General features: G+C 33.0%; 3 protein-coding genes across 4 annotated transcripts; 2 read left to right on the forward strand and 1 right to left on the reverse strand.

Moving 5' to 3' along the window:
• The first annotated feature begins 3,826 nt into the window (after positions 1 to 3,826).
• LOC113869630 (peptidyl-prolyl cis-trans isomerase E) lies at positions 3,827 to 5,741 on the forward strand. The gene is made up of 2 exons (XM_027506057.1): positions 3,827 to 4,170; positions 5,431 to 5,741. Exons 1-2 carry the CDS (start codon positions 3,864 to 3,866, stop codon positions 5,646 to 5,648), a joined length of 525 nt encoding a protein of 174 aa, XP_027361858.1. The 5' UTR covers positions 3,827 to 3,863; the 3' UTR covers positions 5,649 to 5,741.
• Positions 5,742 to 7,199: 1,458 nt separating this feature from the next.
• On the reverse strand, positions 7,200 to 9,952 carry LOC113868854 (folate synthesis bifunctional protein, mitochondrial). Of its 2 annotated transcripts, none has more exons than XM_027504810.1 (3): positions 9,696 to 9,952; positions 9,252 to 9,376; positions 7,200 to 8,819 (listed from the first exon to the last, which is right to left on the reverse strand). In XM_027504810.1, exons 2-3 carry the CDS (start codon positions 9,316 to 9,318, stop codon positions 7,339 to 7,341), a joined length of 1,548 nt encoding a protein of 515 aa, XP_027360611.1. In that variant the 5' UTR covers positions 9,319 to 9,376; positions 9,696 to 9,952; the 3' UTR covers positions 7,200 to 7,338. The 2 variants fall into 2 exon arrangements, with proteins under 2 accessions (XP_027360611.1, XP_027360610.1); XM_027504809.1 differs by having other exon boundaries at positions 9,252 to 9,391.
• Positions 9,953 to 10,080: 128 nt separating this feature from the next.
• On the forward strand, positions 10,081 to 14,449 carry LOC113868853 (fructokinase-like 2, chloroplastic). The gene is made up of 5 exons (XM_027504808.1): positions 10,081 to 10,329; positions 10,758 to 11,101; positions 11,196 to 11,848; positions 12,714 to 13,185; positions 14,006 to 14,449. Exons 1-5 carry the CDS (start codon positions 10,289 to 10,291, stop codon positions 14,236 to 14,238), a joined length of 1,743 nt encoding a protein of 580 aa, XP_027360609.1. The 5' UTR covers positions 10,081 to 10,288; the 3' UTR covers positions 14,239 to 14,449.
• Positions 14,450 to 14,842: the final 393 nt, after the last annotated feature.

Genomic DNA, 14,842 nt, shown 5'->3' on the forward strand with positions numbered 1-14,842 from the left:
AAAATGGAAACAAAAAATAAAAAATATTTTATGAAATGAAACGACTCCTTACTTTTGGAGTGTACGAGTGAAAAGAAGAAAAATAATAATAAAAATATAATATGATAAAAATAATGAAATGTAATAAATCTTTTTGATACCCTAATTAAAGGTACAAAAGTAATGTGAAATAATTCGAATTGTAAAACGGGCATAGGAATGACTGAACCCATCCAACGGCCTTATTTTTTACTTCTTTATTTTAAAAGTAAAATAAAGAGTACAGATTTATGCCTCTATGTAAAGTTGACTGCAGGAGATCTATTTCCCAAATCACTCGATGTTTGTTTATCATGTGATGGTCATGTAACATTTTTTTAAAATTAAAAATTAGTCTTTAAATTTAAAAAGACTAAAATTAATTAGTTTGTGTCTATCATTAACTAAAACAAATCAATATAACAAAGTATGGATCCATGCTTTTATTTTCCAGTTGTTATTTTTTATTTTCATTAATAATTGTAAACTATTTTTAAAATTTATTTTTAACAGATTATACAGAAAAAATAATAAATAGAAAAAAATTTAATGATAAGATATAGAAGATTTTCGTTAAATTAAAAATTAAAATAGAAAACATTATCCACTACTAAACAGACACAAGTTTTCGTTTTTGTGTGGTCCAAACATGAATAGGGTCCCCTGGGGCTGGGGCTTCGCTTGTTTGGCCGCTCTATTATGTCATTTTGCTACTAGAAGATTCATTATTTTTAAACAGGTGCCATGCATGGGTATGCTTTTCTTTTAATAGTTTTAATCATTTAGAATTATATTACCATAATTAATTTCAAACGTGAAATGATTTATTCAATTTTTAAAATATTTACTTAAAATTTATTTGTTTTCTAAAGATTTATAATATTAATCATTTTTTAAAATGTTATTTCTGTACCTTTTAATCTTAATATTTAAAATATTTAATTAAAATTGAGCATGTAAGTTAATTTTAAGTAATTTTTAAAACAAAAATTAATATTTTAATTTAAAATAATAATAATGTACATCAATAATACAATAAAAATAAATAATTTAAATTTTAAACATATATTTAATAATTTATTTATATATATAAAGACTTGCTATACATTTAATAAAAAAAAAATTAAAATATTTCAAGTAAAATAAAAAGCTATAAAAATTATAAACTATTTTTATAATTTAAGTAAGGTAAATTCTGTTCCAATTTTAAAAAGTTTCAAGGTACTGTAAAAGAAAAATTTTAAGCGGTAAAATTTAAAAACGTATTTAAATAATAATTTTATTTTTTTATTTTATTTTATTTATCAATTACTCTATCTATAATTATTGTTAATTAAAAAAATAAAATTTAAACTGAGATTAGAAATATTAAAAATCTTAAATTTTTGAACTGGGATAAGAACTGGGCGAAAGAGCTTTGCCTCACGGACACTTTGCCCAGAAGCCTCCCAGAATTGACGCGGCAGATGGTGCTGCGGCGGCCGGTGTAGATGGATATTTTGAGGCAGAGTTTGCCAGGCGAAGATGGATTTTCCGGTGAGCCTGTGGAGATCAGACTTGTTGAGGTGGAAGGTGGCAACGATGGGCTGCGAGTCAGGGAAGTGGATATTGGGAGGGATGAAGGGGACTAGTGCATTTTGGAGAGAAAAGTTTTTGAGCTTGATCTTGTAGAAAGCATGGAGAAGAAGAAGGGTGAACAAGGGAGCGTGCAGGCTTAGAAGCAACAGGATTCAGATTTCACACGTCCACTAATGTCTGATAGAAATATTTCAATGTAAAAAAGATGAAATATGTCTTTATATTCATTGTTACACAACTCATAAACTTTATAAAATTAATATCTTATTCATACTTTTAGGGTAAATTTATTAAAATATTATAAATTAAAAAACAATTTATTATTTTATAGTAAATTTGAAATAAATTTTTAATCTAAAGTTTTTTTACTATGTGAGTCAAAATTTTGCCAAACGGTCGACAAAAGTATTAATTTTTGAATTTTTTAATATCTATTTCACCATAAAAAATATAAAATACGACTTCTTAGAGTGATTAAATTAAAACCGCTCTCAGTAGGCTATTTTAGAGAGCGGTTCATAACTTCATTTTAGAAAGCGGTTCATAACTCATTTTAGAGAGCGGTTGAACCGCTCTCTAAAATAGACCTATTAGAGCGGTTTTAATTTAACCCTCTAAGAAGTAGTATTATGGCGAAATAGGTATTAAAAATTTAAAAATTAATACTTTCGTCAGTCGTTTGACAAAATTTTGATCCACGTGACAAAAAAATTCCAAATTAAAAAATTGTTTCAGATTTGCTATAAAATAATAAATTATTTTTTAATTTACAATATTTTAATAAATTTGCCACTTTTAAGACTACATATTAATAAAATTACAATACTTAATTATTTTTTATTATTTTATATTTAAATTTATATCTTCTTATTACTTTTTAGGAATATATTTGATTATTTTCATTATTATATTATATTTTTTATATAAATTCATATAAAATTTAACTTTATTCAAAAATAGTAAAATAATTTATTTTTTACTATTTAATAAAATATAAATATTAGATTTAATAGTCGAATTATTCAATCTAATGGAAATCGTTTTTATGATAGTATATTAAATTACATTATTATTTTTTTAAAATAAAGTCAAATTAAACTATTTCATATTCCCATGCTTTACACGAGCTTCTGGATCAGTATACAGACTCGTTCTTCTGTCATTTCCTATTATGTCAGCCTGGACAAGACGTCTCTGCCACGATGATGGCAACGGGGCGGGGCTGGATAGTGGATACAAATTAAATAACTAAAATTAATAATCTCTCCACATCAAAATTAATTTAAGTTTTTTAATTTTCCATCTTCAAAATAGTTTTAAAAATGAATCTAATAAGCATATTTTTATTTTCATTATTTTCTTAAAACTAATTTTTTATAATTGTTTTGAAGTTTTATTTTTAAAAATTTAAAACTAAAACTAAAACAAACAAAGTATCATATATTTGTTCTTCGTTTATTCTATTGTGTAGCTAAGAAACACATGCTATGGCCTATGGATCATGATTCATAGTTATAATTTACATAGTCTACCAAATTCCTTACTTAAATTATTAAAAAATTATATTGAGAAAGAATTTTTTTCTAAATAAAAACTCAAAAATAATCTTGATATAATATATTCATATTAAAAAATTCTTATATGTATCTTTAGAAGTTTTTATATATGTAGTTATCTTAATACATATCTTGTACATACTTATTTATTTTTTTAAACTTTCTATAATACTTTTTTAGGTACACAACAATCATATAATTTTTTTAAGTTAATAAAAATTATGTGTAAATTTTTTCTGTCGCAATATTTTTGTAATTATCTTATATAAAAAATATATAGTTTCTATTGGTAGACTTACTGATATAAAATTAAATTGATTTTCTTTAGTTTCTATTTTTTTTTTTGTGTATTTTGTGTTCAATCATATTTTCTTACAATTTCATAGTATGAATCATAAGTTTACTCTCATATAGCTTACATGATTTTACATATTCCTCTATGTATATTCTTAAATTTCAAAATCTCATTAAAATTTATATGTACGCGGTTGATGAATGAGAGAGAAAGAATACAAGGGAGTTTTTTTTGGTCTTGAGCTACTAGTTTAGTTATACCAAGACCAGGAATACAAGCGTTTGTTAGATTAGAAAAGCAATTGCAGCCATAATAGGCCCAACCCAGACAAGCCAACAGGACAAGCCCAAACGAAAAAAAAGTAAAATTTGAAAAATAATCGTTCCTCCTTGTGGAGTGCGTGGAAAACCCTAACAATGGCGATGATGCAAGGGGTGCAGAAGAACACGCTATACGTGGGAGGGTTAGCGGAGGAAGTGAACGAGTCCATTCTCCACGCCGCGTTCATTCCGTTCGGCGATATCAAAGACGTGAAAACGCCGCTCGACCAAGCCACTCAGAAGCACCGTTCCTTCGGCTTCGTCACCTTTCTCGAGAGGGAAGACGCCACCGCCGCCATGGACAACATGGACGGCGCCGAGCTCTACGGTCGCGTCCTCACCGTCAATTACGCCCTCCCCGAACGCATTAAGGGTGGCGAGCAGGGCTGGGCCGCTCAACCTAGTATGTTCAAAACCCTTATTCTACGATCCTCTATTCCCTCTTTCCAATTTCGTTTTTGCTTTTTCTATCGCTAATTCTTGATTGTTCTGTTTTTACTGTGTTTTGTTCCTGCTGTTATTGATTTTGTGTTTAATTTAACCATGGAACTTACTGCGGGTTTGATGAAACTAGCTGAAAGCTTATAGCTTGAAGTTGATAGTTTATGAGGTAGATGAAAGCTTATAGCTATAACTAATTGATTAAATTAGAGACGATTGGAATGTGTGCAAAGGACTACAAAGGAAGTTTTGAAGTTATTTAGTGCGCGTATAAATTGTTAAAAAATCTACAAGTTTGTGTTACTAAACACATTCTTACATTCTATTCCAAAAAAGTCTTTTTGGATTAGAAGCTTATTGTTGCGAATTCAAAATTGCAAATAGGAATGTCACAAGTCATTTTTTCAAGCTTAAATTAACTCTAGAATCTCCCAATTTGATTGGCAAGAATGGTGTCTCCATTATTACTGAAAATTTTGAGTGGTGGGGGAGGTAAGCTGTTTTACGGATTGATTGGACCTAGTGATATTCATTTAGCCATATTAAAATGGATTTTGTCGTGCCTTTTCATGAGAGGAAGTTACAGAAAGAAATTGTTGTGTAGGCAGAAATTAATTATGTGTATTGTGTAGTCTATTCCATAGTTATTAATCTCAGATAGCGACGCATGTAGGGATGGCAGCTATTTTAAATACAAGACAAACTAAATAATCTATACTACTTGTATAAATACTGAAATGAAAACCCAAAAGTATGTCACAATTTACACACAATTATCATCAATCTAGGAGCAATAAGAGCATCGGAATGAAGTGAAAAAAAAGGAAAGGTGATGGTGAAATTAGTAGAAAAAGAACAGAACACATAAAATAATAAATAGGAAAATGTGAACTGGTAAGTCTGAAGGAAGAAGAAAGAATATAACACCGGTAAATTTTTTTATGGATATACCACTTTTTACCTTGCACCCTTCCATTATACTTTTGTGTGTAATATGTATAGGTACATCATTCATGATCCATGTTTGCAAGATTATATATGGACACCAATGCAGCCGATTGATCCATGTTTTCAAAGCTATATATGGGATAAAATGATTTGGTCTTTATATGTGGATGAGGTTTCAGGGATTCTAAAGCTATATATAGGGGGAAGAAAGATTTGAACTTCCTAGATTGAATTTGTCCTTGTTGATTGACTCTTGGTATTCTGAATTTTTCAGTTTGGGCGGATGCTGATACTTGGTTTGAGCGGCAGCAGCAAGAGGAGGAGATGCGTCGACTTGAAGCAGAAAATCGAGCTGCAATGCAGGCTGCAGAAGACTTGCGTAGGAAACAAGTAGCACAAGAGCGAGAAGGAGAAAAAGAAGAGGAAATTGAGATCAAGGATGACCCCATGGCAAAGGCTGAAGCAGAGGTTCTTCAACAGAATAACCAATAAATTATCATATAGTCACCAAAGGAAACAGTGCATTTTATTAATTGTTTACCCCTTCTGTAGTGTGAGATAAATCAAATGTATGGTGTAACATATTCCTATAGGTTTTGAAACATGGTATCTAGGGGACTTGTCTCTGAAATGAAAGGTTTTCTCCATTTCCTTACCTCACTTGTCAGGTGAAACCTCTTGCAATTGGACTACCCTAAAATTTCTTCGTTACTTGTTCTCCAATTTATTTTTATTTTTTGACAAAAAATAGAAAACCAAGCCTCCGGTTTAATTCCATTTGTTTGTTATATGGTTGGTCTCGGACATTTGATACTCAGAACAAAAATAGTCGGAGCATCGTGCATTGATCTGCCCATTATTTAAAAAAAAAGACTCCTGAACAATCTATTTGCAAGGGTTGATAAACTATCTAGATACAAGGAAAGATTGTTGAAATATGAATTTAATTAAAATAAAAATTAACTAAAATTTAGAACTGAATAACTAAAAAAATTAATTAGACCACATCGAATTTTAGATTCAGATTTAATACAATATATATGATCTATCCAGTTTTAGTAGTGTAGTAAAATTCAAAGTCACTTTAAAGCATGCTTAATTTGCTGGAAATGAGTAAAATGATTCTTAAGCGTACTTTGAAGCATTGTTCGGCAATCATCAACGTTTCTCGACATTGCATCGGGGCAATCTGGATTTAATTTCTTTTAAAAAGTGGTCCAAATTAGTTTTTTGAAACCAATTCTTGGTATTAATTTGTTTTAGTCGATTCTTGATTGGTTCTACGAACTTTTACCAGTTTTTGTACTCTTGATTTCTTGAGTTGTTCAGATTGATTATATGATCGATTCTCAGTTTAACTAGTCAAATTAGATTTGGTCCAATTTTCAAAATTATGGAGAGAAATTATGTGGCTAGAAAACAATGATATAAAGGAATATAGACACGAAAAAAAAAAAAAAGGAACAAATGAGTTCAAAAGTGATAAAAAAAAAAAACTTTTTTATGGATAATTTTTGTTGAAATTACGAGTTCAAACACTAAATTAATTTGTTCTCATAATTTAGACCAAATTAGTATATTACTAAAATAGTAAAAGTAAGCGAGTATGCATTAGGATGCGCATTTTTGTCATTTTATCATCCAAACTGGAGAATGTAAGAATAATGTAGTAAAATTGAAGTCTAAATACAATTATTATATTAGAAAGTTAAAACAATTTTTGTAGTATATCAAGGGGCAAGGAAAAACATATTTAAATAAAAAAATATTATGCTCTAAAGCAAATATTATATTCTACACCAAAAGGAAAATCATTTTCAAGTGCGTGAGACGTAAAACAGTGGGTACCTGATCATTGGGTTGTCGTTTATTTAAAATAATAAAACTACCTTCTGGACCATATAATAAGCAAGGAAGGATGAGTTATTCCATATGATAATCAAACACATGTTAAGGGATGAAACAAACACGACAGAGGCATAAAATTCAGAAGTTAACAATGGAATGTTGATTATTGAAGGGTACTGAGTGTAATTAATTGTACTTCATGCTTCTTTGCTATTGGCAGCATTTGGAGTTCTTCATGACTTGGGAGCAGGAGTGTTATGGCAAAGAACACCAGCAAAAGAATTATTGCATAAAGCCAGATTGGTGGGCTCAAAGGTAGGATAGAAAGACAATTTCATTGTCTAATTTTCATGTGAGAACTTTTCTGTCTTAGAATTGCATCACAAAGCTTCACAGCATCTAGATTATCTTTAACATTATGCACTCTAACAATATTAGCCCCACCCAAAACACCAGCTGTGACTGAAGCAATGGTAGCAGGATCCCTCTCAACTGCATCTGGACGAGAACAAATTTTACCCAAAAAACTCTTTCTTGAGGGTCCAATTAGTATAGGAGCATGAGAAATGGCCAAACTTCTTTTACCAATCTCTTCTCTGATGTCAGGCAATCCTGTGATGACATCTAAATTGTCTTCAGTTTTCTTTGAGAATCCAATGCCAGGGTCAATAATAATCCTCCATGCTGGGATTCCTGACATTTCGGCTTCTCTAACGCTCGAGTATAATTCTGATGATATCTCTTTACAGACATTATCATATTTCAAGTTTTCACTATTCTGCATTGTACATGGGTCCCCCCTCATGTGCATTGCAACATAAGGAACATCAAGATCTGCCATGACCTTAAACATGTTACTATCTAACTTCCCTGCGGATACATCATTTATGAGATGAACCCCTCTACTCACCGCTTCGGAAGCGACTTCAGCGTGGAAAGTATCCACGGATATGAGCTTTCCTTCTACCTCAGGCATTGACATCACAGCTTCCAGGACAGGGATTAATCTACCTAATTCTTCTTCAGCCGGGATCTTAGACGCCATTGGCCGAGTAGACTGAGCACCAATATCAATCATATCGGCTCCCTCTGAAATCATTAACCGAACCTGAGAAACAGCAGACTCCACAGACTGGAAATTTCCCCCATCACTAAAACTATCTGGAGTCAAATTAAGGATCCCCATGACAGAAGTTCTCTGTGACCAGTTAAGTAAGCCATTTGCAATAGGCATTACTCTATGCATACCTTCCTCTCCTATAAGGGATTCGCCACCTAATTTTTCCCACAATTCAGAGAGTCCACCGGAATGGCCTGAAAATGAATGCCAGGTAGCAACTGTGTCATTGTCAATAGCTGATCCCAGTAAATCCATCAAAGGGGCCATAACAAATGGCCTCTCCCAAATTCTTTCATGCGGTATAGTGAGGATATCAGATCTGACTTTATATTTACCATAGAATAAAATGTCCAAGTCAATCGGCCTTGGACCATACCTTATCCCATCTGTACGGCCCAAATCCTTCTCAATTATTTTGAGTGTCGACAATAACTCGTGTGGCCTGAGTTTAGTAACAGCTCGAACTGCAGAGTTGATAAAGCGAGGTTGATCAGTAACATATGCTGGTGCTGTCTCATACAAACAAGCATGTCTTGTGATGTTTATGCCTGCCTTCCTCATCAATTTCAACGCTTCCTTGAAGTTATGCAGCCTATTACCTACATTACTTCCCAAAGCAATCACTACTTCCTCATCTTGTGAGTGAAGTTCCACAGAGGAATTTGGAGCTGTGTGAAGAGAGGAAAAACCTGGTACTGCAGTGAAAATTTAATCAATATGGTAATTTGCCTTGATTGATGATCCAAAAACTAACTCAGATTGATTATCCTTTTACTGTTTTACATACAAACCATAGGGAAACAAAATTACATAGTTTAGGCACCATCCATCATCCATAGCCTAGAAAGCAAAAATAATTTATTTCTCAAATTACAAAAATATACAATGCACCGTTGGGGAAAAAACCAATTAACTCCCTATATCTCCATCCAAGTATCAGTTGATGACAATCTTTAAGTTTAAGATAACGAATAACCAATTCACCGACACAGGCATGAAACTCTTTACTATTACAACAGCCAAAGCCCACAAACTTCAATCTGAGTTACTTTTTAGTATCAGATCATAGAAATTCCATATCATACATGGAAGAGCAGCTTGATCAAATTCAATGAATTTATGTTTACCTTTAAGATACTTTCTGGCAAAAAAAAGTTGACGCCAGGGTACTCCAAGATACTTCAAAGTAGTCATCTGAGGAGAGACCTTCCAATGTGTGTATATATGAAACCAAACTCCTACCTTTCTTCACCTGTAGTTACTTATTCTAAGCAACATTCCAGTCATTGTTCACAACGGAAAAAAGAAAAAAGATTAGAAAGAGATCACATTCCCATGGAAAATCAAATATCTATAAATATCATACACAAGCAATTATATGTTAGTAAATAACAATCCATTATTCCAATTTAATCACTTAATGTAGCCAATAAACATTATAATCAATATAATTGCAGTCAATGAGATTCGCTAATTTCCATTATGATACACCAAAAAACAAGATCTAAATATCTCTTGAGGCATATTATCAAACACCTTGCATAAGGAAAAACAGTGATAAACATGCTTACCTTTCAAATATCCTTATCAAGGTTCTAATTTGTGGTCGAAGTAGTGGTTGTGGAGTCCCCTAAAACCTTAATACTATGAAACTTACAAAAAAATATAATTGATGTGACACAATATCCAAAATCTTAATCTTGTGGTCAAAATTACATTTATAAACTGTAATTGAAAACCTTGACCTACCCTTACATATATTATTTTTTTCAAGATACTTATTTTTTGACTCTTAATCTCTCTCAATTGGGTTAGAAGGGAAAAAGGGGTTCAAACAACAGGGAGGAACAGCTAGGAGAACACTCCAAGACACACGACCACAACAAGTACGAAGTAACACAGGACAATTCTAATAGGTTTAACTATAAAATAGTGGCATGTTGTCGTGAATAGGCTAAAGTCCCAAACTTTACTAAAACGGCATGACGTTTCGCACAGGACCCTACCTCTTTTAAATCCCTTGTCGTTTTGGGGTGTTGTTCTTAAACCCTTTTCCCTTTTGGAGCCATAATCCTCATATGCTAAGGCTAACTAAACCTTAGCTAGTGCAGTGTGTCATGCCAGAAAGAAAAACTACTCAGTGTTTCTAACTTGTACTCTTCCAATGGCATGCCTTTCTTTTCCCCAGTTTCTCTCACTTCCCAGGTTCTCTCTTTCTCTCCATTGACACCCTCTGCTTGTAGTCTCAAAAAAATTATAAACACCCCCTTCAGGAAAAAAGCTTTAATTTTCCAGAATTTTCTTCAATTATGCTTTTTATAGGATAATCATGAAATGGATTTGAAGGAAAGTTTGGGAATTTAGTAAATTTATCGAAATCCAATGATACCCTGCAAAAAAAAATATAATTTTTTCTGTATTCCTAATGCTCAGTACCAATGGAAAGTCCTTCCATTTGGCTTGAAAGTTGCAATATATATATATATTCTGCACTTGTTTTTGTGGGGAGGGGGTAATATCGTAATGGGTTTCAAGTAATGCTTTTGAGGGTCAAGTTTGGCTGAATCTTAGCTTGTAATTTTTGTGGTGGTTGAATTGAATGTGTAGTAAATCTTGTCTTTGCAATTGTGCAGGTACCACTTGAACTGGTCATATTGTTATACTTCTTGTAATGTACTGCAACTTGGGGAACTTAGGTCTGCGTTGAAATGGGGTCATGTGGCAATGGCTAGGAAAAAGGCTTCTCTAGACTCTGCAATAGATGAACCCAGTGAAAATGAATCTGTGATGAAGAAGAAGGCAACTAGGTCATCTAAAACTAAGAGAGCAACGACAACGACGAAGAAGAAATCAAAAGATGAGTTTCTTGAAGGTAATGCTGATTTGTTGGTAGATAGAGATGATGCTTCCGTTGAAGAAAGCTCATCTGTGTCTAGTGATGATTCCAAGAAGAAAACTAGAAGGACTCGACGAAAAGGTAATGTCTTGATCTTTGTCTCAATGCTGGTAATTTTATACATTATATATGTGTTTTGCTGTAAGTGCTAGCTAAGTCCTGCTGTCATTTATAGATGCGTCTATATCTGCTGGCTTGGAAGAAGAGAAGGAATTCAAGGAAGAGAAAAAAGTTAGAAGACGAAGCAAACCTAAAGAGGATAATTTAATTGTAGAGGACAAAGGTAGCGAGGCTGAAATCAGCGATGAAGATGAGTCTTCATTTATTGGAACTGTGGAGGATGAGAGTGATGGTGGCTTGGAACTGGTAAAAGATGATGGAGAGGACATTAGCTTTACTTATGGGTGGCCTCCCCTTGTTTGTTGCTTTGGAGCTGCGCAGCATGCTTTTGTGCCTTCAGGGAGACCCGCCAACAGGCTTATAAATCATGAAATCCATGAAAGCATGAAGGATGCCCTGTGGAGTCCTGAAAATTTTGTTAGGGCTCCTGGCGGCTCTGCTGGTAGTGTTGCCATTGCTCTTGCAACCTTGGGTGGCAAGGTTGCCTTCATGGGAAAGCTTGCGGATGATGATTATGGTCAAGCAATGCTGTACTACATGAATATGAATAGGGTCCAAACACGATCAGTCCGTGTTGATGGTAAAAGGGCAACAGCTGTATCATTGATGAAGATTGGTAAAAGGAATCGACTTAAAATGAGTTGTGTAAAACCCTGTGCTGAAGATAGTTTGACAAAATCTGAGATAAATATTCATGTGCTGAAAGAGGTATGGAACTTGCAAGTTAAAAAACCCATTAAAGAAAAAGATTTAAAATAAGTAAGCTGATTTCTCTGTAGCTAGTAGGTTCTAGCCTGATCGTTGTTTGTGTGGCAGCATTATCGAATATTGAGCTGAATTGTGATGTGTTTTTCTTCATTAGATGGAACCAATATTTATGAGTTGCAAAATTGGAAGGTCGAACAAAAATTATTTTATCATCCTGTTTTTATTATTCTATATTTTGCAACCATGACTTCTGTTGACATGGTGCATTGTTGGTTGCTGTATTAGTTACAGTGATCATTTGAATAAAAAGCAGAAACATTGAAAGTTTAGTGTGAGGCTCCATTCAGCTAAGAAGCACAGACACTTCTAAATAGTAGTCATGTCGTGTCATAACTGTGTCAGACACGTTCATGTGGGGTGGTGCATGGACACTTTGAACGCTTTTAGTTGCATGTATATAATTTTTTACTTTTATTGTTTAAACTTCTGTTGCAATACCAATTAGAATATCGTAATAATTTGATAAATATTAGCATTTTATTATGTCTAAAGTAACTTGTATTCATTTTCAAAGCAATAATTCTATCTTGTGAGTTAAGATTTTTATTTTATGTTAATTTTATATGTTGTATTAGAACTGTGTTGTATCCTATAATATTTAAAATTATTTATATTCCTGTGTTTGTGTCCTATCATATCCGTGGCTCTATCACATCTGTACTAGCCATTCAAGAATTGTTGCTTGCCTTGGATTACCTTAGGTCTTCTATATAATTTATGTTTCTACTTACTTTTTAGGTTTTAGCCACTTGGGAGGTTAGATTGCTTCCAAATACTATTAAGTAATTTAATACATGTCATGCAGGCAAAAATGTTCTACTTCACTACACATTCCTTGCTTGATCGTAACATGAGATCAACTACATTGCAAGCCATCAAGATATCAAAGCATTTTGGAGGCGTTGTTTTCTTTGATTTAAACCTTCCTTTGCCACTATGGCACTCAAGGGAAGAAACCAAGATTTTCATTCAGCAAGTGTGGAATCTTGCGGACATTATTGAGGTCACCAAGCAAGAACTAGAGTTCTTATGTGGGATCACACCATCTGAAGAATTTGACACCAAAAATAATGCCAAGTCAAAGTTTGTCCATTATGAACCTGAAGTGATTGCTCCACTTTGGCATGAAAATCTCAAGGTTTTATTTGTGACTAATGGAACATCCAAGATACATTACTACACCAAAGAGCTTGATGGTGCTGTTCTTGGGATGGAGGATGCTCCGATTACCCCTTTCACTTGTGATATGTCAGCATCTGGAGATGGCATTGTTGCAGGTACATTATAGCAAATTTACATTTCAATCATAGTGTCGCATTTTTTTTACCATAGGATGTATCAGTCCATTTGAATAATAAAAAGGGGAACCTCTTTTAAATCATGTCTGACACTACTGTAAAAAGAATCATTTGAGATGTGATGGCTTTTGAAGCAATGCTGCAGAGGCCGAGGAATTTATTTCATAATTTCATTGAGTCTGGACAATTCTTCTACCTTATTGCTCTAAAAGTCCACCAAGCGGGCTTTGTTCTTGAGTAATTGAGTTCAACAAAACTCATTTATTAAGACCTTCTTTAGAAGAGCTTATGAACAACTTTTGACTCTCACAAGTTGTTTTCAGCTTATTTCAATAAGCTTCTTGGTATAGCATATCAAAATAAGTTGTTTTCAACTTATCTCAGTAAGTTTCATTATTAAATTTTTGGAATAAGTCATCATTTAAAAAGAACTTAATAAGCACTTAAATAATTTGTGTAAAAACGCACCCTAAAATTGTATCACAGTAGGTGATTAATTGCATATTGGGGTTGGCATTGAGCCACAACATATGTTAAAAAGATAGAGCACAATTGCCTTTGCCCTTACGTGGATTGTAGGAGGCAAAACCATGTTTAAGTTTGCTTAATGTATCCATAATAAGCATGTGATAAATAGTGGCAGCACTCAAGGCTTATATTGCTTGAATCTTTTGCACACAAAGATTGGAAATAAAACTTTCAAGCATTGTTAATGCAAATGGTGTTAAACTGGTTTTTTATTATTTTTAAGATGAAAACCTCATCCCAAAACTAAGCCATGTGTATCTTATCTCTGCAGCACTCATGCGAATGTTGACAGTTCAACCTGAGTTGATAACTGATAAAGGATACCTAGAGCATTCCATCAAGTATGCAATCGATTGCGGGGTCATAGATCAATGGATACTTGGTCGAGTACGCGGCTTTCCTCCTAGTGAAGATATGGAGGACATAACTGCTGATCCAAATGGTATAAGGTCAGTTACAGAACAAGAATACCGCACAGTAGGGTATGTTAGTGATAGTGAGTAATATCAGTTTTGTACCTTATGTTTCTCACAGTGAAGTTTTCATCCCTTGTATAGAAAACTAGAGTGTTTCATTTGTTTATTTGTTTCTTTCCGTGTTTTCCACTGCTAGAGGTAATATTACCTTTGGTTTTTGTATTCCCATTTTTTCTGTTGTACCAATGACATTATAATCAAAATTCAAAATCTCAAATTTTCACTTTACATTTCTTTCCCAAAGTGATGTATTTTCTCTTTCTGACTTGACAGGTCCCTAGTTAGATATTTTGATGTTTGCAACTTTTTCTTCAGCATCTCAAAATTTTTTTTAACCCTACTAATAAATTTGTCTCACTTTGGTCATTTACGAAGGGCTATTCAACATTAAAAAAAGGTACAAAAGCTGGAACCTGTGAGCTGTGAGTGTTTTAAGACCCTGAATTCTTGTAAACAAAAGCTAAAGGAAGAAATGGGGACACGCTCCACATATAAATCATCCACATTACGTGAAATATAGCGTAAATTTAATTATTTTTAATTCAGACTTTATTTTATACACCTTGTCTTCAAAATTTTCAAGTTGCACTCATAATATATCTAAACGTGGAATTTATCTTCTGTCAGCATGT

The sequence above is a fragment of the Abrus precatorius genome, unplaced genomic scaffold, assembly GCF_003935025.1.
Source record: "Abrus precatorius isolate BTA unplaced genomic scaffold, Abrus_2018 Scaffold6, whole genome shotgun sequence".
NCBI classification, from domain to species: Eukaryota; Viridiplantae; Streptophyta; class Magnoliopsida; order Fabales; family Fabaceae; genus Abrus; species Abrus precatorius.

What these genes read in the sequence shown, in the direction of transcription:
- LOC113868854 (XM_027504810.1), bottom strand. Translation starts at nt 9,318, where the DNA reads ATGACTACTTTGAAGTATCTTGGAGTACCCTGGCGTCAACTTTTTTTT. An exon ending in TGCCAGAAAGTATCTTAAAG is followed by an intron (nt 8,820 to 9,251) that starts GTAAACATAAAT and finishes TTTTCACTGCAG; the next exon opens with TACCAGGTTTTTCCTCTCTT.
- LOC113869630 (XM_027506057.1), top strand. Translation starts at nt 3,864, where the DNA reads ATGGCGATGATGCAAGGGGTGCAGAAGAACACGCTATACGTGGGAGGG. An exon ending in GGGCTGGGCCGCTCAACCTA is followed by an intron (nt 4,171 to 5,430) that starts GTATGTTCAAAA and finishes TGAATTTTTCAG; the next exon opens with TTTGGGCGGATGCTGATACT.
- LOC113868853 (XM_027504808.1), top strand. Translation starts at nt 10,289, where the DNA reads ATGGCATGCCTTTCTTTTCCCCAGTTTCTCTCACTTCCCAG. An exon ending in CAGTTTCTCTCACTTCCCAG is followed by an intron (nt 10,330 to 10,757) that starts GTTCTCTCTTTC and finishes GCAATTGTGCAG; the next exon opens with GTACCACTTGAACTGGTCAT. An exon ending in TAGAAGGACTCGACGAAAAG is followed by an intron (nt 11,102 to 11,195) that starts GTAATGTCTTGA and finishes TGTCATTTATAG; the next exon opens with ATGCGTCTATATCTGCTGGC.